This window comes from Erythrolamprus reginae, chromosome 1, assembly GCF_031021105.1.
Source record: "Erythrolamprus reginae isolate rEryReg1 chromosome 1, rEryReg1.hap1, whole genome shotgun sequence".
NCBI classification, from domain to species: domain Eukaryota; kingdom Metazoa; phylum Chordata; class Lepidosauria; order Squamata; family Dipsadidae; genus Erythrolamprus; species Erythrolamprus reginae.
In genome coordinates this window covers 207,041,925-207,065,314 of record NC_091950.1, presented here as the reverse complement: position 1 = coordinate 207,065,314, position 23,390 = coordinate 207,041,925, and the positions used below count along the sequence as shown (strand labels likewise).

The 23,390-nt window shown below is 39.5% G+C and overlaps 1 protein-coding gene across 7 annotated transcripts in view; it reads left to right on the top strand.

The window, feature by feature from the left end:
* KIAA2012 (KIAA2012 ortholog) overlaps window positions 1-20,754 on the top strand; it is a 99,454-nt gene extending 78,700 nt beyond the window's left edge. For 5 of the 7 annotated variants that reach the window (XM_070732008.1, XM_070732007.1, XM_070732006.1 and 2 more), the window contains 8 exons: window positions 10,466-10,559; window positions 11,664-11,838; window positions 12,932-13,067; window positions 14,057-14,448; window positions 15,560-15,762; window positions 16,569-16,741; window positions 17,968-18,187; window positions 20,591-20,754. In XM_070732008.1, coding sequence (XP_070588109.1) covers window positions 10,466-10,559; window positions 11,664-11,838; window positions 12,932-13,067; window positions 14,057-14,448; window positions 15,560-15,762; window positions 16,569-16,741; window positions 17,968-18,187; window positions 20,591-20,735 — 1,538 coding nt within the window. In that variant the 3' untranslated portion in view covers window positions 20,736-20,754. The remainder of the gene's footprint in view (window positions 1-10,465; window positions 10,560-11,663; window positions 11,839-12,931; window positions 13,068-14,056; window positions 14,449-15,559; window positions 15,763-16,568; window positions 16,742-17,967; window positions 18,188-20,590) is intronic. The other 2 variants (XM_070732005.1, XM_070732004.1) reach the window with 2 other exon arrangements.
* Window positions 20,755-23,390: the final 2,636 nt, after the last annotated feature.

Sequence of the window (23,390 nt, the reverse complement as noted above, 5' to 3'; positions counted from 1 at the left end):
TCATATTTAAGACCTTTCATTATACTTGTAACTTTTACTAATTCTTTATAAACAATCCAATCAATTATTCCTCATAGCCATTTAAATAAATAACAATTAAATCAAACATTGAATTGGATCAAAAAAACTCCAAGGTCCCTTTCAACTCTGTGGTTGTTGTTGTTGTTATTGTTATTGTTCATTTCTTTTCCATTTTCCATCAGTAAACTTATGCTTAAAACACACATTTTAAACAAATAAACCCTTTCTAAGCGAATATACACCAAACTATTGCAATTCTCATTTGCTCTTGGAATTCTGAGTACAAATACATTTTCTGTTACTATGTTATTCTCACTATTTTTTTTATTTATTTGTTTTGTCAAGTACGTATTGGTGGTATACAGAGATATAATAATATTTATACACATGATATTAGTAAAAGAAAAACAGTAGGGCAGGGAATGGAAGGCACGCTGGTGCACTTATGCATGACCCTTACTGACCTCTTAGGAATCGGGAGAGGTCATCAGTGGATAGTCTAAGGATAAAGTTTTTGGGGTTAGGTGATGATACTACAGAGTTTGGTAGTGAGTACCACTAATTCATAATTAATCAATCCAACTAATTCCTTTATGCCTCCTAATGGAAAAACATTTAAATGGATCACATTGATTTAAAGCGTTGCTGGATTTTTTACATTCATGGAAATATAATGGATTTCTATTCATCCATTATCATCATTCTCTGAGCTGTAACAAATGTAACATGCAATTATCATCAACTAGAAATGTGATTTTCATAACCCCTCACACAGTGCAAATGATACTTAGTCACAATTTTTCACATACATTTGAGTCATTTCATTCATAATAAATGTTCATTCATTTTCTTGTATGTATTTATCATTCTACAAATCCAGGCCACCTTTATTAAGGCCTATGAATCCCTTTGACTCTCAGGCACATATTCTTTAGGCAAGAATTTTGAAAATATTCAAATTCAATATTTTCTTTCATTCATGCTTTCTACTTTTTGCTTCTACGCATTCCAAGTAACTATCTTCCTGTGGTCATCACAAATTGGACACTTAGGTTAACTACAAACTTTAATCATACTAATGACTTGAAGAATTGTCCTCAAATAGTGCTGGTGCTGCTAGTCATTTGATGCATATCACCCAGAATATCCAATAGTTCCAATGTAAACAGAACTTGATTTTAAGTAAGCATACTTTTGTTCTCATCCCAACAACAAAGAGATATGTGAGATACCAATCATCCTTTTAAACTTTACAGTATCTATGGAGATACTCAGCCATCCAGGTCATGGTTGTCCCAAAGTGCTTTTACAGGAGGCAACTGTCATTTTGTTTCTCATCCAAGAGGCTTCTTCAGCTCTGACTGGATGGGGGGGAATGGAAGGATTTATACTCCTTGCAGACAGCTGGTCATTTGCATTCTTTTAGAGAGTCATGGAGGCCACCTGGAGGTTTATCTGGGTCTTCAGGGTCACCTGATTCGGACAAATGTGCGTGGAGCCTTCTTGGCTTCAAGATGTTTTCTGCCCTGTGCCCCTTGACTGTTGACAACACAGAGTCATCCCCAATAGCCTGTCCTTGTCTTCATCAATGAATGGACACAGGGACATAGCCAAGAAAGCTCCACACGCATTTGCACTACTCCTGTAAAAAGCACCATTGGGACAAAATAGTTTAAATAGTACGTCAAGCTATTTTTATTTAGAAGGGGGAACTGATGTTATTTATGTGTATATATGTATGTGTTGTATATGTATGGAGGTGAGTTGTCATTCTGTTGAAAAACAAGAGTGGGTAAAGACATGTGAAAAGAAGGATTTCTTTTTAATGCCAATTGTTGCTTTGCTTCCTTGATGATTTCCCCCACTACCACACATATTTCATGTTTTAGGCAAGAATTTTGAAAATATGGGATGTTCTTTCTGTACTGTATTTTCCCCTAGCATTGCAGTCAGCAATACCTTCTCAGATTGACACAGACTCTTGTTGACCCAGAATTGTGCAAAAGAAAGTCGTCCATGCTCTTTTAAAGACTGGTAAGGTTGTTGGGCTGTTCACATCTCTTAGAGCTAGGCAAAGTTGACTCTTCTATGACATGCGGACTTCAACTCCCAGAATTCCTCAGCTAGCATAATTGGCTCAGGAATTCTGGGAGTTGAAGTCCACAAGTCATAGAAGAGCCAACTTTGTCTGCCAATCTTAGGGGTTACTATTCCAGATGGCAGGAATTGCAATAGAGGCAGTGTGCCTTCTATGTCCTATCAGAAGTGTTTTCTATAAGCAAATGGTTCAGGGTTCTTGAAGTAGTTAGCTATATTAATTGGATTCTTAGGTTTGATATTGTACACAGTTTTTTATTATGTTGTGAGCCGCCCCGAGTCTTCAGAGACAGGCAGCATACAAATCCAACAAACAAACAAACAATTGTCTATGTATATTCACAATACAGACATTGTTAGCTAAGCCATGTCATTTGGTATATGTACAATGATGCATTGAATGAATTTTACTGCCATCATGTTTTAAATGGATTTGTAAATACCATCAGTTGTACAACTTGTGTTCAGGCGGGAATTTAACACAAAATATATCAGGATCCTTCCTAATTAGTCACAATGTTTTGTTTTGTGTTTGCACAAGAATAAATTGGGGGGGGGGAGTTGAATTAAGAGCCTGAGCATCTCCCCCTAGGAATTAACTCTAATCCCAATTTACTTCCAGTAAGTTTAAGCAGCTTCTGCAAAGGAAGATCAGTCAAAATATAAACTTTGATGAATTCTGAGGAGTGTGAGTTATCTAGGGCACAGTTATTACAAAGCCAGCTGGTTTAAGCTGTGATAGAACAACATAGAATATATAGCAGCTCAAAAATATCTCCATGTCAACAAGATCAGAATAGTTGGGTCTGGAGCCACTGAGTGAAAGCAATCAGCTAATTAGGTGACAGCTAATATTTATTTATCCATATCTACCTCTTTGCCAGGAATTCAAAGCAGTGTGCATATAAGGTCACCTGTTTCTAGAAGCATATGCATGACACTATCATTAAAATGTTCACAGATTTACAATTCCAAAAACTCTGATGAAAATGATGACTGAAAGACTTCTATATTTGATTCACACATAAAGCTGAATCAGCATTTCAGAAACCTGGCCTGAAGAGCTGGTTCTAAGCACTGTTTCCCTGTTCCTTGAAGCCTCTTCACTTCCCCTTACTTTACTCCAGAAGTTCTTGATGGGTGGAAAGAATTAGAAAGTGATTAGAGATTGACATTTATTTATGTTAAGAATGAGTGTTCCTGTTCTTTCCTTCTGAAATCTAATTAGATCCCTTTCAATGCTCCATCTTGTGAACAATAATTTTAACAACCGCATTTGGGCTGTAGGGAGATGATTTTGTAGTAGTTATGAACACTTGGCACTATGAATTTAGATAATATAAATATGTGTGCAAAGCAGCGACATATTTTATATGAACTGGACTAAAATATGGGGAATATTGACTTATGGCCAATTTTGTTTAATAACTGACAAGTATTTGGGTGTAGATAACTTACAATACAGCACTTTGAATGGGGTGGGGAGGGAACTTGCCTGTTTATATCATTTTTCTCCACAATATGCACCAATGATACTGACATAGTTCATATATTGCATGTAGTTTGAAAATTATAGTTTATGATTTTATAATCCTAGCTACTGGAGTAAGAAAGCCATATCTTACAGTATGCAAAACAAAATATTAGCTGCTTCCTAGTCACAATTTCGCCATTTATCTTAGAGCAGAATGGCATTTAGAAGTAAAGCACATGCATCTTTCACAACAGATGTATCATGCCTGTCAATCAGATGTTCTATAAAGTCTGATACGATTTAGTTTCAGATACCTATCCTGAACTTATATGCAGATTAACAATTAGTTATTTATTACTTTTGCAGTTATTGAACATTTAGAAGTATTTTTCAATATTGAGCTCAAAAATGGATCAATAAGAAATACTGTAAAATGGGGTTGGTTTATTGGTGAAACCATATTACAGATATCTGGACCTAGAGCAGATTAGATTTCTTGGGCTTAATTTGTACTGTTATTTTATATAAACCCAGAATTCAATCTTTTATGTATGTTTTTTCCATCCACATCCAGACACAGTTGAAATCTCAACTCAGAATACAAGTCATAATATAAAAGTGCAGCTCACGAATGACAGGTGTTAGTTTTTAGAAAAGGAAAACAAATTTTAAATTAGATTTCTAGGGGACTTGAGCTAAGGCCTGTTTGTGCATATCAGACAATAGCTAACCAAAGACAGTTTTCTTCCGCTGCTGGCAGTGCTAAAGAATTGGTGCAGTGCATTAGCAGGGGAATTTCATTCTCTTGATCTGTGATTTTCCAACATTTGTTATCTAAACTGTTTAACAACCCCAGCTACCCATTGCTCACACCAGGGAAGTTCCTAAAGCATACTTTTGTGTGCAACTTGGGTTTTTTCTCTAGTTGATTTCTACTTCTGAAATTCACACACACAGAGATTCCTGTGAGTAAGATAAGCCTGTAACAGTGAGACAATTTCTGAAAACTCCCTACAGAGTTGTATCCAAAGAGCTCATTTTGTGTTAGTTATTTCCCTTTTCTTCTTCCTACAACAGCTAGCCCAATGAAGCCCAAGGGAGGGAGTCTTCACATCTGTCAAGTTACTTTTCTAGCTCTACAGATATGCAGGAAAAGATAGCTCTGCCAAAGGTTTAAAAATCTAAAGGAACCTCAAAGTGTGTAAGAATCTGCTATTCTTCATCACCCCTTACATCATGGGGGAAGACAGTGACCAATGAGGTTAGAGAAGCACATGTTGACCATTTGAACTGATGGGGAAATGGATCCTCCCCTCCCTTCCAGTCCTCTTATGTTTGCTGCCTATAACTGAACAGGGTGCAAAAGAGGAGATATAGCAAGAAACTTGGAGTGGTTGGGGGGAAAGATCTGCAATCAGGCATGCCTCATTTCTACTGCAGAGTAAAGCTGACTTTCCTACCCCTAGTGATGTGCCTAAATAGAGAAAGCAGTGATAGTCAACCACATGCCATATACATTTGCATACCCACAGCATTATTTGACAGTGACTCAGAATGGAGGCAACAAATGTGGGATAAGAATCAGCCATGAAGGCAGTTAATTTTTGCTGATTGATGAATGGGTAGACAGCTTTTTAACTCAGCAAAGGGGGAAGGGCCCTTAGGCTCTCTTTAAATGGAGCTTCCCTAATTTCTCACAGCAAGAAGGGTTATAAATGGTTGCCACCAATATGCCCCCTTAGGGTGATTGATTCTCGGATTTGGACTTGTAAAGTTTCCAAATGTACATAATAATGTGTTAAATGCATAATGAGGGTGTCTGTGCATGTATAATACAATGTACATAAATCCAAATCCATGCTATGAAGTGAGAGCATGGTACGACCTTTATCAAATGTTTCAATCCTTTTCCAGGAACAATTACTTGACTTGGTGTCAAATCTGTCTCAGTCCTTATCCAGCTTTGTTTTCAGTGCTTTGCACAGGGCCAGTATCTATCAGTAAAATAGCTATGTTTTACACGTATAAGTTAAACTATACTGCTATGGCCTTTTTAAAACATATAATTTGAAATCCAGTTCTAATGTTTTCAACAAACCATTAACCACTTTAGACTTTTTAAAAATGCATTTTGGTTACTGTTTATTGTTATCGAATTATTCACGATTTGCTTCCTGTTTAAACTTCAGAATACAGTGGTTCCCTTTACTTAAGAATTTAATTTGTTCTGTGACCAGGTTCTTAAGTAGAAAAGTTTGTAAGTAGAAGCAATGCAAATCCATTAGGAAAGAAAGAAAAGGTCGGAATTTGGGTGGGAGGAGGAGGAAGAAGAGGAGGAGGAGGAAGTCACTGCCGAAGGAAGAAGGTGAGTTGAGGGGAATCAAAAAAGTCCAAAACTTTAAGGCTTAAAAAAAAAGAGGGACTCTGAGGCGGCGAGGAGAAGCATGCCCCTCCCATACATCTGGCACAAGGCTGCCTCCCATACACTGCGCCAGAAAGAGAAACCAAGGCGGTGAGAGGGGGAACCTCCTGTTCCTTTGACTGAAAGGCGACTGCTGCTTCTTCTGCTATATGCTTCTTCCTTCCCATGCTGAAGGGCTCCCCTCTCCTCTCGCGCTCTCGCTTTGTAGCTGGCGTCTTTCCTTCACTGGTGACTCCTCAGTTTGGCTGAAACCGAGTTGATCCATCCGGAGCAAAGTGCCCCCTTTTGCCTTTCCACACCCAGATGTTCCAAGAGGCAACCTCACACCAGATGTATGGGAGGCAGTGCGAGGGAGTCACCACAGCGAAGTGGTTTATTCCCTCCCCAAGTGCCCAGAGAAAGGAAAATGCTCCGTTCGCTCTGGACTGCCAAAGCCTCCTTAAGCACTACCGAAAGGCTCCTCTGGCAGCCCAGAAAAGCCTGAGATGGCTGGGATTAAAGGGGGAATGGCAGGAAACTGGCCGGGCCTTCGTGCCACTCTCAAATTTCCTGGGAATTTTTTCCAGGCTCGGGTTCTTAAGTAGAAAATGGTTCTTGAGAAGAGGCAAAAAAATCTTGAACACCCAGAAAAGTTCTTAAGTAGAGGCGTTCTTAGGTAGAGGTACCACTGTATTTGAAAACAATCTATTTTTGCCTTTTAAAGACAGCTACACATAAGCCCTGCCTTATTAATCAATCTCCAAATTATTTTGTATATTGAGTAAGAACTCTTGTGTTTTTGTCACTGTGATCCTCAGTGGAATGGAACTAAAATACTTTGGTTTATCCAGGTTGTTATCATTCACACAAATTCTCTATCACTTCTGCTTTAAATAGGAGATAGATGTTTGTGCAAAGCAGCTTGCTCTGCAGTTCCATCAATCAGATAGTGGGAGTCACTTTTCTGCCTCACTAGTATTGACACCAGTGTCTTTCAAGTGGTGCTTGGCAAACAGCCAGGCAAATGTGGAAATGACAGAGCCAAGATGCCATAAAGTCTCCCCCCCCCCCAATTAGATTTCAAAAAGTCCAAAGTCTAACTCAGTGCTTCATTGATTTACTGGTATTTAGACATATGGTCAATATTGTTTTTATCTCTCATTTTTGGCAATTATCTGGGCACATAGTGAAGCAATCAAAATATTCCATCACTCTGTGCTGAAATACCTTTGAAGTGTAGTTAGAACTCTCCATTTTGTACAATATCTTTGTCCTAGTTGTAGTCCTGGGAAGTCTGACTACGAATGAGTTTCTATTTCTTAAATGGCCTATTTATCACATGGAGGATGAGGATCTAATTTAAACAGAAGACTCTGACGTTTAATCTATTGCACCAGGGGTAGTTGCCTTTTCTCTAAGTGCTGATAAGGACAAACAAGCCATCATTGAGAGACAGTCCCCTACCTGTAGTTTAATGACATTCTTTGTGCTCCTGGGAGCTGCTGTGTAGTAATAACAATAAAAACTAAGGCTTCCAATAGGCTAGAAATATATGGTTATATATCTCAGAGCTCTGCTGGCTAAAAATAACTGGTTTATACTTCCTCTTCTTGCAACCACTCCTACTACATCAGATATTATCAGCTGTCACACATTACATGGCTATTTATTTATTGGACTTTTCATCTGATTTAATGTTGGGCTGGTCATATTATTTAATGTTTTTACATGATTTAATCTTTTTAGCCGATTTAATGTTTTAACTGTTTCTTATGCTTTTCCTCCAGTTTTGAACAGCACTTCAGTTCATTGAAATTGGACGGCCAATAAATTTTAAATAACAAGTCTTGAGTACTCTGTTGCAGAATTATTTTGTCTTTTTACAGGGTGTACACTAAGGCTGCACACAAAAAAATCATTCTCCGTATTTTTGTGCAAAGGTATCAGATCAGTATCTTCAGACTGAAATCTTGTACCCATTGACAGGATACTAAATTCAACAGTTCTTTCTTCAGAGAAAGTCAATGCAGGATCTTCTGTAGTGCTCATAATTTATCTAAGAGGCTACTGAAAACATTGTGTAAAATTGTAGCTGGTTGCTCTTGACCAACTCCATCAATAGCTGTTACATGATAGCCAGAGCAAAGAATACTTCAAAATATATTTTAGTAACAAGAATGCTCTATTTATAAACAGAGGTTATGTTCCAACTGGCTAATTGTAAATACATTTTATTTGCAAGTCCAAACAAGCATAGATGTGCAGCATACTGAAAACTCTCAACTTTTGGGACCTTGCAGGTTGGAATTGTGGACAGGTTTATTCTTAATAGCAAAAGTTCATAACTCCAAAGATTGTAACAAGAGCAATGTCTGCATTTCTTTAAAACAATATTTCCTTACTAAATATCCTTTGGTCCTTTTAGGTTGTCATTCTGGGCAGGGATGATGTTAGATGAAATGGGATTTAGAACATTATATACCTGAAGGATATCATACTGAGTCAGCTGACTTAATACTAAAGCTTTGCAACTGCTCCTTTTCCCTTGTAAATCAAGAGGTTGAGGAAACACTTTGTATGGTTTGTCTATTCTTGGATCAAGAGTTCCATCTGTTGGTAATAGCCCATTGTTACAACATCAAGCTAAAGTCTGTTCAGTTTAGGATTTTGATCTAGTTCAGTATTTCTTGACCTTGGTACCTTTAAGATATGGGAACTTCAGTACCCAGATTTCCCCAGGTAATATAGGCAGAAAAAAACCTGTAAAATTAAGCTTTTTTTAAAAAAAAAAAAAACAAACCAGAATCCTCCAGAGACTTCACTTTTAAAACTACAACTCACTGTGCTTTGTCTGCATGCAGGGGACTGGAATAGCAAAGTTGTTTCCTTCCAGATGTTCCCTGATGTTGCAAGGAGCCCCTTGTCTGAATGCTACAGATTCAGAGACTTCAATTTTTTAAAGCTAGCATCACCAATTTTTTTGTTGTTTGGTTTTTGGCCATGTGATACTCTTGAATTAGCCAATGTGATTGTAATTATTTTAGACAGTAGCCCTCTTCTCCTCAAAAGCTCACTCTAAAAAAGGGCTCCCATGCAATCAATTAGCATTTACATATGATAGGGGTAATGTCACAAAAAGCAAAACACATATAGGCACTGCCTTTATAAGGCTAGCTGAAGAAATCACTTTAAGCTTTCAGATTGCGGTAGAATGGGGCTGAAGATCAGAAACCACCACCGCCACCTATTATCATCTATGGAATAATGTTTTTAGGGGTGGGTGGGTGGGAGGGAGGGTGCCAGGAGTTGCCTGTTAATGATTTCTAAATATTCTTTGATGTTTTATTATTTTGTGAGCCATCCGGGGTTATAGTACATAAGATGACCAGCCATATAAGTCTTTTACACGTAAAGAAAATCAATAACATTGATTGGTAGGGGGGGAATTACACATAAAGAAAATCAATAACATTGATTGGTGGGGGCGATTAAAATATGGCAAGGATGACAAGATCATGGTTGATTATAATGGCATTCTTAAGAATCTTCAAATGTGTAAATGGATTTCATCACACTTCAAATTTGAGAAGGGTTTATAAATTTAACGGGAAGAATCAAAATTGTATATATTCACCATAAAATAGCCAACAACCTAAATTATATCCAGTTTGCTAAATAAAGTTGCGCCTAAAGTTGTTAAGGTAGTTGTGGTTATTCCTCTGGTTCCGATGGGAAGTCTGAAAATGCATGTGCCACTCCAGGACATACATTTGCCACTGTTGTTGCTGCCCCACTTCTCAGCCCCAGAGCAGCAGTAGTTGCATCTCCACCAAAGGCCACCAACCTCAGAAGTCAAGTGTCCATTGTGTCTGCAATGGATGGCAAACTCCAGCTGCTCCCTGGACCGGGTGCCGTTTAGCAAGATTTCCCCATGGAACACCAAAATTTTCTGGTGAACCACCACTGGTCCGCAGACCACCGGTTGGTGACCTGTGTGTTAAGGGATCTATCTGCATGACTAGGATAAAAACAAAATCAATCTTAATAGGTTCTGATTTATGAAACAGATTTTATTTGTTCATTCATTCATTCATTCAATTTTTTATGCCGCCCTTCTCCTCAGACTTAGGGCAGCTTACAACATGTTAGCAATAGCACTTTTAAACAGAGCCAACATATTAGAAATCCTTTACATTTATTTTTGGCAAATGAGACCACACCATCCCCTCTCATGCTGAGCAAATACAATATAGTTAACATCACATTAAATTACTAACAATTTGCTGCTGTTCATGATACCAGGATCAGTTGCTTGAGAAGATCATTTCATTTTGCTTAATGGAAGGGTCAACTTTCTCAGAAAGGGATGACTTATCTGGCTGTATGATTTGCATGTTTACCTGGTTACTTGCCACAATACAAAGTGTAACTTGCTAAAATGTAGCACTTTTACCACCCTCCTTCCTTTACAGATGAAGGGGAACAATTAGATTCCTCAGCTCGAACAACTAATCTCTTGCACTATGAACCACGTCTTGCTCATCTGAAGATTTCTACATCTGAAATGTAAGTATATAGGATAGCTACTAACTTGTAGAAGAGCTCAGTGTAGGAAAATAAGACAGTCAAGCGCATAGATCTGATGCATCAGCAAACTTGGACAAACATTTTAAATTCTTGATAGTTAGATTTATTTAGATACCTGAGAGATATACTATGTATGTAGGTATAATGTGTTGTATATTTATTTATTTATTTATTTATTTATTTATTTATTTTATTCGATTTTTATGCCACCCTTCTCCTTAGACTCAGGGCGGCTTACAACATGTTAGCAATAGCACTTTTTAACAGAGCTAGGCTATTGCCCCCACAATCTGGGTCCTCATTTTACCCACTTCGGAAGGATGGAAGCCTGAGTCAACCTTGAGCCAGTGATGAAATTTGAACCACTGACCTTCAGATCTACAGTCAGCTTCAGTGGCCTGCCGTACAGCACTCTACCTGCTGCGCTTCTCCGGCTCTTTATATTTGTCGATTTTCTAACTAGTAGAGACACTCCAACTATATTGGACTACAAACTCTAGAATTCCAGACTGTCTAAACTGGCTGTCAGTTTTGAGAACTATTGTCCAACACATCTGGTAGGTGCTACATTGCTAAAATAGCTAAGAACAATAGACTTTTGCAATATTTGGGGGAGGTTGGATTTCTTTTTACACTCTAGCTCTATTGGTTCATATAATTATAATGTTATTATCTTTGCCTTGGACTGCTCAGAGTTCTTTTAGAGTAGAGCTGCATACAAATACCAGTAATAAATGAACAAGCAAGCAAGGAAGGCTTTTTTGTGAAACAAGGTACTTTCATCAAACATTATCAGAAACATCAGGGTCTCTTCAACCAACCACTTCTGGCTGGCCCCACAATAGGGTGGGAATGGAGATTTTGCAATATTCTTACCCCAGGAGTGGGGAGGGAATGGGGATTTTGCAGTATACTTCCCCTGTCACACCCACAGAACCAGAAAGGAAAAATTTTGAATGTCACATCTGGGAAAAGGTCAATCAAAGCTATCTGTCCTTACAAGGTGAAAGAAAGATTATGTGCTTGGGAGCTTTCTAAGAGTTTATCTGACCTAAATATGATCCCTAAATTGTATTATCAAAGAAGGCAAGCTCCAAATCCTGAACATGCTTCCATAAAACCTTTTGACTACCCTGAAGACGTTATGGAGAATCCAGGAATTGACCTGTATGCTTCTGAAATATTTGGCATGGAGAAAGACATAACAGCATTGTCAGAGTCAACCAGCCAGCCAGCTGGGGTTGCCCGTCTGAAACAGGTATGGGCCGGGTTTTGCATCTTGTGCCTACAGTACAAACAAAACTCATCTGGACCTGGGTTATTGAGGAAATGGGGAGGAAGGAAAGAAATAAAGCTAGATTGGGTGACATGGACCTATTTGGTGATAAATTTCAGAGTACCATTATCTCATCACTTTTAGAAAAACTGGAACTTGGCAAATGTAATGTCAGTTTCCAGATTGACTTTAGCATTGCTGGCAGGCAATACACATGTTGAACTTGATCTCTCTTAATTGTCATGAAATACTTGCCTTTTCCCTTGCAACCTCTCCCCTTTTCTCTTACCAGTCTGTCCTAGACTCCAGTTTCTGGGTTTCTTAGATCATGTGGAGATGCTTCATGTATTCTTTCTGCCAACAGTGGTTCATTTATTATTTATCCTTTAATTGTTAATAGACATAGGAAGGTTGGTAAGTTGGTTGGTCAGTCAATAGATTGATGGAGTTCGCTTCAGAGATGCTCAGTGCAGATGAGAAAAAGATGCTACAGTGTTCCTTCGATTTTCACGGGTTCGAACTTCGCGGATAGCCTATACCACAGTTTTTCAAAAAATATTAATTAAAAAATACTTCGCGGTTTTTTTCCTATACCACGTTTTTTCCCATCCGATGATGTCATACGTCATCGCCAAACTAATAATTTTTGCAAATAAATAACAAAAAAAATAATTATTGTTAATAAATAATTATGTTTATAAATATCAGGATCACTGTGCCTTATTCAATGGTGAGTACTAGTAATAATGGTGAGTAAATGGTTGTTAAGGGAATGGGAAATGGTAATTTAGGGGTTTAAAGTGTTAAGGGATGGCTTGTGATACTGTCCATAGCCAAAAATGGTGTATTTACTTCCGCATCTCTACTTCATGGAAATTCGACTTTCGCGGGCGGTCTCAGAACGCTTCCCCCGCGGAAATCGAGGGAACACTGTACTTTCTGGAAAAATTACAATACGGATGAATTGGATTAGGCCTAGCCTCTGCTTTTGTTAATGCATTCGCTTCCCAGACAGAAGGTAGGGTGACATTAAAAAGGAAAGTTCTAGATCTGATTTTTCTTTTCTTGTTTCCAGGCTGAAGGAGTTTTAAAGAGCAAAAAGGCTGAAAGACAAAAAAAACAGCCAACACAGAAAGCTGGAGATGGGTTGAAAAAGGAAAAAAAGAGTTTGAAGAAAGAGAAATACCAAAGTCAGACAGAGTTTGTTGTAGGTACGATTTTGCTATTGCATAACAATTTAGGGAGAAAGAGGGGGAAGGAGAAAGAGAAGAATTACAGAATTTTCTAATAGTTTCTCAATAGGCAAGGGCTAGACCAATGGCCATGTAACCTGCTTTACCAAAAGTTTGTCAGGTTCAAGGTAAACTGAAAAAAAATAGTTAAGAAATGAATACCTGTACTGCAAAACTGGAAACTGTCTACTATCCAATGAGCGAGGAAGAGTTTTAGTGAGATTATATTTAGTTGCATTATTTTTCTAAAGTTGAAAATACTCATTTAAATTAGCAGGGGCAAGATTTTGCCACTTTTATGCCATCTTCATTCTCCTTTCCTGATGAAACTTCTTTGGTTTTCCTTTAGTTTTTCTGACCACTACTATAAAAAAATTGTTGGTAGACTAGGGCACTGATGATGTTACTTAGTTGGATATAAAACATCTGCAACCAAACAACCAGCTCAGAGACCACCAAGGACTCCACAGTTCAACCCCGAGCTACATATATTATCTTCTATTGAAAATCATTGGTGATGCGTTAAAAAGATTGTGAATCCATCAGATCTGTTTCCGAAATAACAATGGAGCACCATTTAAAATACAATTTTTTTTAAAAAAAAATGTTAACGTTTTGGGGAAAATACTTCAGAATTTACATGAGGTTAGCAGCTCTGTGTGATGTGATAAATCAGCACATATATTTTCAGGCTTCCACAAGATGTGGCGCAAAGGTCTGCAAACTTGGCAACTTTAAGACTTGTGGACATCAACTCCCAGAATAGCTGGCTGGAGAATTCTGCAGCTGGAGAATTCTGGGAATCTTAAAGTTGCCAAGTTTGCAGACCTGTGGCCTAATCCTACAATTAATAATTTTAAAATCTCTCTGAAGTCTTCTCCCTCCACCAAATGAATTACAAAAGGTAATTTTAGTCACAGCTACAAATCTGTGGAATAAAGCAGAATAAGCACACTTCTTTCTTACAGGGAAGCCCAGAGAGAAAAGAATGATTAGGAAAACAATTGCTCACTCCAAGGGAGAACCCACAGTTGCCAAACGATCGGCCAGTGTGGAAGAGCGAACCTACGAGAGAGATTCGGGGCCAGAAGACATTGGAGCAGATCCTATTAGCTCTCTTGTAGAGGAACAAGGAGAAGAAGAAGGAGGAGGTGGTGACCAAAATTTTCCTGATTCTAGCATTTTTATGGAGGAGCATTCCTTGATACTTGATACGAACCAAACGTTTAGTGAAGAGGTTAGCAATACCTCTGGTTTTCACCCAGGACCTGCTAGTGAAATATCCATTGCTACCTACAAAGCAGTCTCCACTGCAAATGGTTCCCAGGCTGAAGCAGAGCAGGGAAATCAGCTAATGGAGGTAAGGTTTGCTTCCCTCCTCCGTCCGCCTAATAAAGGCTCATTTAAATTTTCCTTACATTATTTATATTTATTGCAGCTTATTGCAGTAAGGAAATCTGATTTTGAATCTGGTGTAAATGTCATCACATGGAAGAACTCTAAAAGGCCTGGGAACAATCAGAACATTGTCATTACAGCATTTCAGTAAAATAGGGTAATTTGAGTTAAAAATCTCTATGCCAAGATAACTCCCATTGGGTGACCTTTGGCCAATCATCATCTCTCAACTAACCTATTGTACAGAATTGCTGTGAAGGTAAATAGCGTGTGGGTGTGTGGGTGTTTAAAGGCTCTCGGAATAGATGTAATAATGTTTCCTTAAACTTGATAGTTTGCCAGAGTTCTGACAGTTTAAATAAATCCCGTATCGGCCACCTCCAGATACCAAATACAGTGATACCTTGTCTTACGAACTTAATTGGTTCCAGGAGGAGGTTCGTAAGGTGAAAAGTTCGTAAGATGAAACAATGTTTCCCATAGGAAACAATGGAAAACCGATTAATGCATGCAAGCCCCCCCCAAAAAATTGCAAAAACAGGCGCTCCGCTGGGCGCCACCACCCGGCTGTCACCTTCCGAAACAGCCGAGCGCTTCTCAGCGTTCTCCCGACCGGCCGACAGCTCCACGGCTCTTCTGGGAAGGTGACAGTCGGGCGGCGGCGCTTCTCAGCGGTCTCCCGAACCCAAACGCCGAACCCGAACTTTTGCCAAACTTGCGGGTTCGGTGTTCGGGAGAACGCTGAGAAGCCCCCTGGCTGTTTTGGAAGGTGACAGCCGGGCGGCGGAGCTTCTCGGTGGTCTCCCGAACCCAAACGCCATTGCAATGGATATCTGGAGGCGGGGCATCCCACCAGCGGCAGCAGGTTCGTAAGGCGACAAAAGTTCATAAGAAGAGGCAAAAAAATTCCGAATCCCAGGTTCATATCTCGAAAAGTTCGTATGATGAGGGGTTCGTATGACGAGGTACTACTGTATATTGGAAATGCCCTTCTCTACTCCATTAGTGAAGTCCAGGCCAGACTTCGTGTTTGATCATAATCCTCCTTTTATACGCCTTTTTCAATTGACCAGGATTTGTCTCTGTACAAAGAAGAGCTGAAACTATCACGAGACAGGTTAATAGCAGAGAGGGCAGAAAAGCGACGGCTAGCAGTGGAAGCAAAGCGAAAAGAACAGAAAGAGCAGAAAAAGAACGAGCAGGAAGAGAAGGAGCGTATGGAGAAAATGAGAGAAGAAATGGAACAGGAGAAGCAAAGGAGGATTGAGGAGTTTCGGTGAGCAGAAAGAAGTACAGTAATCCCTCATTTTTCGTGGGGGATGCGTTCCAAGACCACCTGTGAAAAATGAATTTCCGTGAAGTAGAGGAAAGATTTTTTTATATATTTAATGAGTATTTGGACTTTTAAAACCCACCCTTGCATTAAACAGTCATTCTATAAAGTTTCTCAGCTGGAACTACAGGTGATATCCTACCAGTTTCTTTAATAGAGTACAGTAGTACTATAGAAGAATTTTATGAATTTTTATTGGATTTAAAAATTTTAATGGATTTAAGCCCCCTTTGAAAACCCGTGAAGTAGCGAATCCGCAAGATAAACCGCAAAGTAGCGAGGGATTACTGTAATCGTCTCCTATTTGACAAGATCCTTCCACACCCTTCCCTTTCCCACCCCCATCCAAAACTGCCAAGGAACCATGGATACCTAAGGCAGCATATTCTGTCCCTGTTTCCCCAAAGTCTTTTGAGGCTTCAGAAATTAAGAACAGGCAAGGAACATCACAATTCATGAACCAGTCAGTGATCCCTCCAGCTAACCCAGAAATGGTTCTTGACTATCATGCTGCTCCTAGAGTTATTGGAACAAGTTTTCTTGCCCCACCATATTGGGGATGGGGATGGGGGGGGGGGGGAAAGTAAGTTGCAAATCCAATGGCTCTTGACATATTTCCAAGTTAGGGCTTGAGAAGAATTGTTTCTAATTTTTATTTCCAGTCTTCCATGTTTCATCCACAATACATTCCTGGGCAATGCTTACCTGAGGCCTACTGGACTTTTATGACCAACTTTATTTTCTTTCAGTTTAAGAAAACAGCAGCTTGAAGCAGAGCGGCAGAGGCAGGAAGAAGAGGCAGAAAGGGAACGACAAGCTGAGAAGGCAGCCCAAGACCAGGCCCGATGGCTACAAGAGGAACAGCGCCGGAGGCTTTTGGAGATGCAGAGGAAGAAGCAGGCACAGGAACTGGAACGGGCAGGTAACCTAAGATGGGCCATGATGTCCAAGCCAAACCCAGCTCTGTGGAGATCCTTAGCAAGATTGTCATGGACTCCTCTTTCAAACTTCCTAGTCCCTGTGTTTGTGATATTTGGGAATCGCCAAGGAAAATAGCAGGGTCTACTAGATGGGAATGCTACTTTAGTATATCTTGCAATGCCTTGGCCTTTTAAAAAGTAATGTGTATTTGCGTTTGTTTTAAATAGAGGAATAATATTACTAAAAGATGCCAATAGGTTCAAATATACCCACATCATTCCTTTCCTATTCTTGAAAAATTGCCATTTTTTTTTAAAAAAAAGTCAAAATCTCATTTGACTGCAAATACTGCTTTATTATTACCACTACCCAAATTCAAAACCATATCCAGAGGACATGGAGGTAAGGAAGAAAACAATAAGCTAAGGATAAATTCTGAATTCAAAGTCATTATTCCTATCATGTGAACAGAAACATTTTTGTGACATTTTACCAATTTAGTGCACATTCTGATAGGCAAGTGTAAAACATTTCCCAGTGAAATATTATTTTTCTAGTGGTCTAGACTAGCAGTCACCAACTGGTGGTCCGTGAGAACATTTTGGTGGAAAAATTATTTGCATTTTTTATATTGCACTAAATCCAGGGTCCTCAACCTATGGCCCCTGGGCTGGATTCATGCAATGAACATTTGTGTTGCTGAAGAGAGTCTCCCTCTTCGGGTATTTTTAAAGGGGTTTTTAAAACTGTTTTAACACTGGACTTGTATATGATGTTTTACTTGTTATGAGCTGCTCCAAGTCCTTGGAGAGGGGCGGCATACAATTTTTGTGGAGGGCAGAAATTACGACTTGAGGTCTGTTTCAGCCTCCTGGTGTGGAGCTTTGGGTAAAGGCTGGAGGGAAGCGCTGTTGATGGTGAAGAGCCGAATGGCCTTGTTCCAGTGGAATTGCATCATGGCCTGGAACTGGCTGACCATCTCAATCCAGAGAGCCTCAAGGGGCTGGTACTTGCCCTTGCACTCCCACAGGTCTTCCTTCTGCTTGGAAAGCCTATGCTCCTAGTCTTCTGCGAGGTGCTTCTGCTGAGCCCATCTAACATCTAATTAATCATCCACTCCATTTAGGTTTCCCTAAATACAGAGTTTTCCTATCTTTTCACTTCAATTACTTTATTTCTCCTGAAATAGAAGTAACTATTAGCTCACTTTCTTGCTCTGTTCCTTAGAAGCAGAAAAACGCAGACAGAAAGAAATAGAGATGCAGCTGGAGAAAGAACGGCGACAGCTAGCAGAGATGAACGAGGAGCAAAGGTTGGAATACGAGAAGAGGAAAAAGGAGGAAGAAGAGAAAATGAGGCTTGAGGCTGAGGAGAGAAGGAGAAGAGCTGAGGAACAGGCTAGAGTTGCTTTGGAAGAAGCAAGAAAGCAAGCGTTATTGCTCGCAAGGTATGCAGAACTTCCTAGGAAAAATTCATTCTTAATAGGGAATTATGGCAGGATGCCCATTTTTGGGGATTGTAACACTGGATCTACCAGAAGCCTAACTTAATGTCAGATAACTTCAATCTTCCTCTTAGACTTAGCCTAAGTGAACTGAGTTACATTTCTAGATTAGTACCTCTTCCTGCATCCAGTAAATGCGGTATTACAAGTGAAACTTGAATAATTAAGATGTCATGCTAAAGTTCATTGATTTCAGTAATGCAACTTAAAAGGTGAAACATAATATATGAGAGAGACTTACTACATGCAAAGCAGGACAGTTCAAGCTGTGATTTGTCATAATTGTGATAATTATGGGATATAGCTCATGAAAATCCCAAATCTACAATGTCAGAAAATTAGAATATTGCATGCGATCAATGAAAAAAGGATTGTACATAGAACAATATTGGACCTCTGAAAGGTATAAGCATGCATATGAACTCAGTACTTGATTTGGGGCCCTTTTGGAGCAATTATTGCCTCAATGCAGCATGGCATGGAAGCTATCATCCTATGGCACTACGGAGGTGTTATGGAAGACCAGGATGCTTCAATAGTGGCTTTCAGCTCTTCTGCATTGTTCAGTCTCCTGCCTCTCATCTTTCTCTTGGCAATGTCCCATAGATTCTCTATGAGGTTCAGGTCAGGTGAGTTTGCTGGCCAATCAAGCATAGTAATCCTACGATCATTGCACCAAGTTTTAGTGCTTTTGGCAGTGTGGGCAGGTGCCACGTCGTGATGGAAAATTGAAGTCAGAATCCCCATAAAGTTCTTCTGCAGAAGGAAGCAAGAAGTGCTCCAAACTCTCCTGATAAGACAGCTGCGTTAATCCTGGACTTAACGAAGCACAGTGGACCAACACCAGCAGATGACATGGCAACTTCACACTAGACTTCAAGCATCTTGCTGTGTGCTTCTCCATTCTTCCTCCATACTCTGGGTCCTTGGTTTCCAAATGAGATGCAAAAGCTTTCACAGTCTGTGTTGATTTGGGGAGCCATGATGTCATCTGCTGGTGTTGGTCCACTGTGCTTGATTGGCCAGTAAACTCGCCTGACTTGAACTTCATAGAGAATCTATGGGGCATTGCCAAGAGAAAAATGAGAGGCATGAAACTGAACAATGCAGAAGAGCTGAAGGCCACTATTGAAGCATCCTAGTCTTCAATAACACCTCAGGAGTGCCACTGGATGATAGCTTCCATGCCACACCGCATTGAGGCAGTAATTTATTTATTTATTCAATTTTTATGCCACCCTTCTCCTTAGACTCAGGGCGGCTTACAACATGTTAGCAATAGCACTTTTTTAATAGAGCCAGCATATTGCCCCCACAATCCGGGTCCTCCTTTTACCCACCTTGAAAGGATGGAAGGCTGAGTCAACCTTGAGCCGGTGATGAGATTTGAACCGCTGACCTCCAGATCTAGTCAGCTTCAGTGGCCTGCAGTACAGCACTCTACCTGCTGCGCCACCCCGGCTCTTGCTGCAAAAGGGGTCCAAACGAAGTACTGAGTACATATGCATGTTTATACTTTTCAGAGGTCCAATATTCTTCTATGTACAATCCTTTTTTTATTGATCGCATATAATATTCTAATTTTCTGACATGGTGGATTTGGGGTTTCATGAGCTGTACCTCATAATCAGCATAATTATGACAAATCACAGCTTGAACTATCTTGCCTTGCATGTAATGAGTCTCTCATATATTGTTTCACTTTTTAAGTTGCATTACTGAAATCAATTAACTTTTGCACGATATTCTAATTTTTTGAGTCACCTTACATTAACCAGGCCAGGAGCAATCCTCAGTCTTGTCTTTCATTTAAATGTCCAGACATCCAAGAAGTATTCATTATACTGTATTGTGTTCTGCCCCTTACCAGTAAATATGCTCCTGTAGTTTGTGATAAGGAAGAAAGGCTTCTTATTAGCAATACATTTTTGCCAATTGAAAATTATTAATGCTTCATGTTAATGGCAGTGAGTTTTTTGTGACATTCTCCAATTTTTAGCTGTTCCTAAATGCTATGGCAAAGATTTTTAGTGGAACAAAATATTGTAATTCTTATTTTACAAGTTACAAATTGGTGATTATTGCATTAATGCTGCATATTGCTTTAGATGAAGATTTAACAAAGACTAGGTTTGAAACTGGTTTGCCCATAACTAAAGATGTCATGAGGAAGCTCTGTTCTATATCACAGCAGGGGATGAGTTATACGTAGTCCCTTGCCCCTGTGTCTTCCTTGTTCAGTTAGGAACTGGCCTTTGCTTTTCAACCCACCTCAACTTTCCATATCTGTTCCCCATAATCTTGTTAAAATTATAGATTTTCTTTTATTAATTTATCTGGTTCCAGACAAATGGCAGAACTGGAGAAGGAGCAACAATTTCAATATCAACTACTTGTAGAAGCCTGTGGACTGGATCGAAGACAGGAAATTTCACGTCCATGGGTTTATTCCTACTTCCAGAATCCTTTTTTTACAACAGAAGATGATTAAAGTCCTAGCCATGCCCAAATATCTTTTTGAGTAGTTTGATAACTTGCATTCTAGTTTTTGAGTAGTTTGATAACTTGCATTCTGACAAGGCTTAAGTAGTAAAATGGAGAACTACTGTGCTTTTCTACAAATTTTCTCTGATCTCCAAGAAAATACTGACATATCTAGACAATGTTCTAAATAATTTTAACCCATACTGGGATGAGTGGATATATGTAAATATAATATATTTCCTGTTATTGCAAACATGCCAAGTTTCCTTTAAAACTGACCCACCCAATCAGTCAAGCTAGCTTGCTGGGTGGTATTAAATGCCACAACCAATCCTGCTTTTGATTGGTTCCTATGCAGTTTCATCTCCAAACTTATGGGTTGGAAGGGACCTTAGAAGTCTTCTAGACCAATCCCCCCCCCCCCGCCGCCACCACCACCACCACCTAGGCAGGAAACCCTACACCACTTCAAACTAATGGCTATCCAACATCTTAAAAACTTCCAGTGTTGGAGCATTCACAACTTCTGGAAGCAAGTTGTTCCACTGATTGTTCTGTCAGGAAATTTCTCCTTAGTTCTAAGTTGCTTCTCTCTTTGATTAGTTTCCACCCATTGCTTCTTATTCTGCCCCCAGGTGCTTTGGAGAATAGTTTGACTTCTCCTTCTTTGTGGCAACCCCTGAGATATTAGAACACTGCTATGGTATCTCCCCTAGTCCTTTTTTAAAAAAAAATAGTTTTTATTGATTAAATACATTAAAAACAACAAAGAAAAAATAAGCAACATTGTAAGAAAAAAAGAAACAACATGACAGCAAGACAAGCAAAGACTGACAAAACATTTCACATGGACATAAACAACAAAATCGTTAACTATATTGTTGACTGATAGCTTGCGACTTTCTAAATTAGATACTATTAAAATTTTCTACATATTTTTGCTATACAGTATTTACATTTTGGAACTGTCAGATAATCATCTACCAAGGGGTTTACTATTCCCCTTATCTGAAATATAATGATTTTTCTTTTTGGGGTAAGTTGTATAGAATTTTAAATTATTTGTTCATTTCTTTTTTAAAATGTATTTACATTGTTTTAGCCAATTATACCATCGATCCCATGCATTATAAAAGTCTGTTTTGTCTCTGTCTTGGAGTTCGTAGGTCATCTTGGTCAATTCTGCCCTAGTCCTTTTCATTAAACTAGCCATGCCCAGTTCCTTCAACCGTTCATGTTTTAGCCTCCAGCCCCCTAATCATCTCTGTTGCTCTTCTCTGCACTCTTTCTAGAGCAGTGATGGCTAATCTTTTTGCCGTTTTATGCCAAAAGCAAGGGGATCGCTCACGCATGTGCCTACACTAATTAAATGTGCCCTGCACGTGACCTCCCACCCCCCATGTTCCTGCTTTTGGCACATGATGGCACGGTGGACCCATTTTTCACCCTCCCTAGGCTCGAGCCTTTCTAGGAGCCTGGGGAGGGCAAAAATGACCTTCCCCACCCACCCTGGAGGCCCTATGGAGGCCAGAAACAGCCCCTTTGCTGACTCCCAGTGGAACCGTAAATCCTGTTTTTTGCTCTCCACAATCAGTGATTTTTGCCCATGCCCCACCTAAGCATCTCTAAAATCCTGATGCCCCTCCCCCTGTGATATATAATTCTTACTATTCAAAGCGTGCACTCCTCCTCATGTGGAGGAAGCCTAAAAGGCCATCAACTTGTTTTAAACAAGGTTCCAATTGCCCCTATTAAAAATCATGTTGGGAACCACTGCTCTAGAGGCTTTCTAGGTGCCTGGGAAGAGCAAAAGCGGCCTTCCCCACCCCCAGAGGCCCTCCAGAGGCCAGAAACACCCTCCCAGAGCCTCCGCGTGAGGCCTTTACTTACCTCATAACAGGCCACTAGAGTGTCCTGGGAGGGGAGGAGGCGTGAACATCCAAAAATCAGCTGACATGCTGGAGATGATCTATGGCAATGGCTCCTGTGCCGGCAGATATGTATCTGTGTGCCACCTGTGAGACGTGTGCCATAGATTCGCCTTCATGGTTCTACAGTCTCAACATCTTTTTTACATTGTAGCATCCAAAACTGATGGCTAAATTATTTTTTCTCTACCCTTCTAGCTATTTCTTTTCTAGGCTACAAGTAGGCTTTTCTCCTTTGAAAAATCCTAAGGCAGAAGAGACTGTCTCATGAATCTCGAGATTAAATTTAAGATATAAACTAAATATTTTTATTTTGTTCCTAATGAATCACATGTTTGAAATAGCAAGGTGATCTCCAGAAATAGGGGCCTTGAGATTTCTACTTAAGGGACAACCTAAGAGCATGATTCATACTCCCATTTCTGCAGATTTCACCGTGGATGAATTTTTACGGTCCTAGAAAATTGTTTTTGTGTACTGCTCAGGTGTAAGGAATTCTCAGCTGCACAAGTTCTTCTAAAGCAAGTTTTGCTGGCCCCCAAATTTTTTATTTAAAAAATCTTATTTTTAAGTGTTTAATCTTTAGTAACTATGGGTTTTGTTGTAGACATTTATCTTGCAAACTGCTGCCCACCCTCTAGGAGGAACAGCAATGTAAGGGGGCAAATAATCATGTTAGAAGGATAATGTTACAAATCTTTCTTACTTACTTCATTCAGATCTTTAATGCTAAA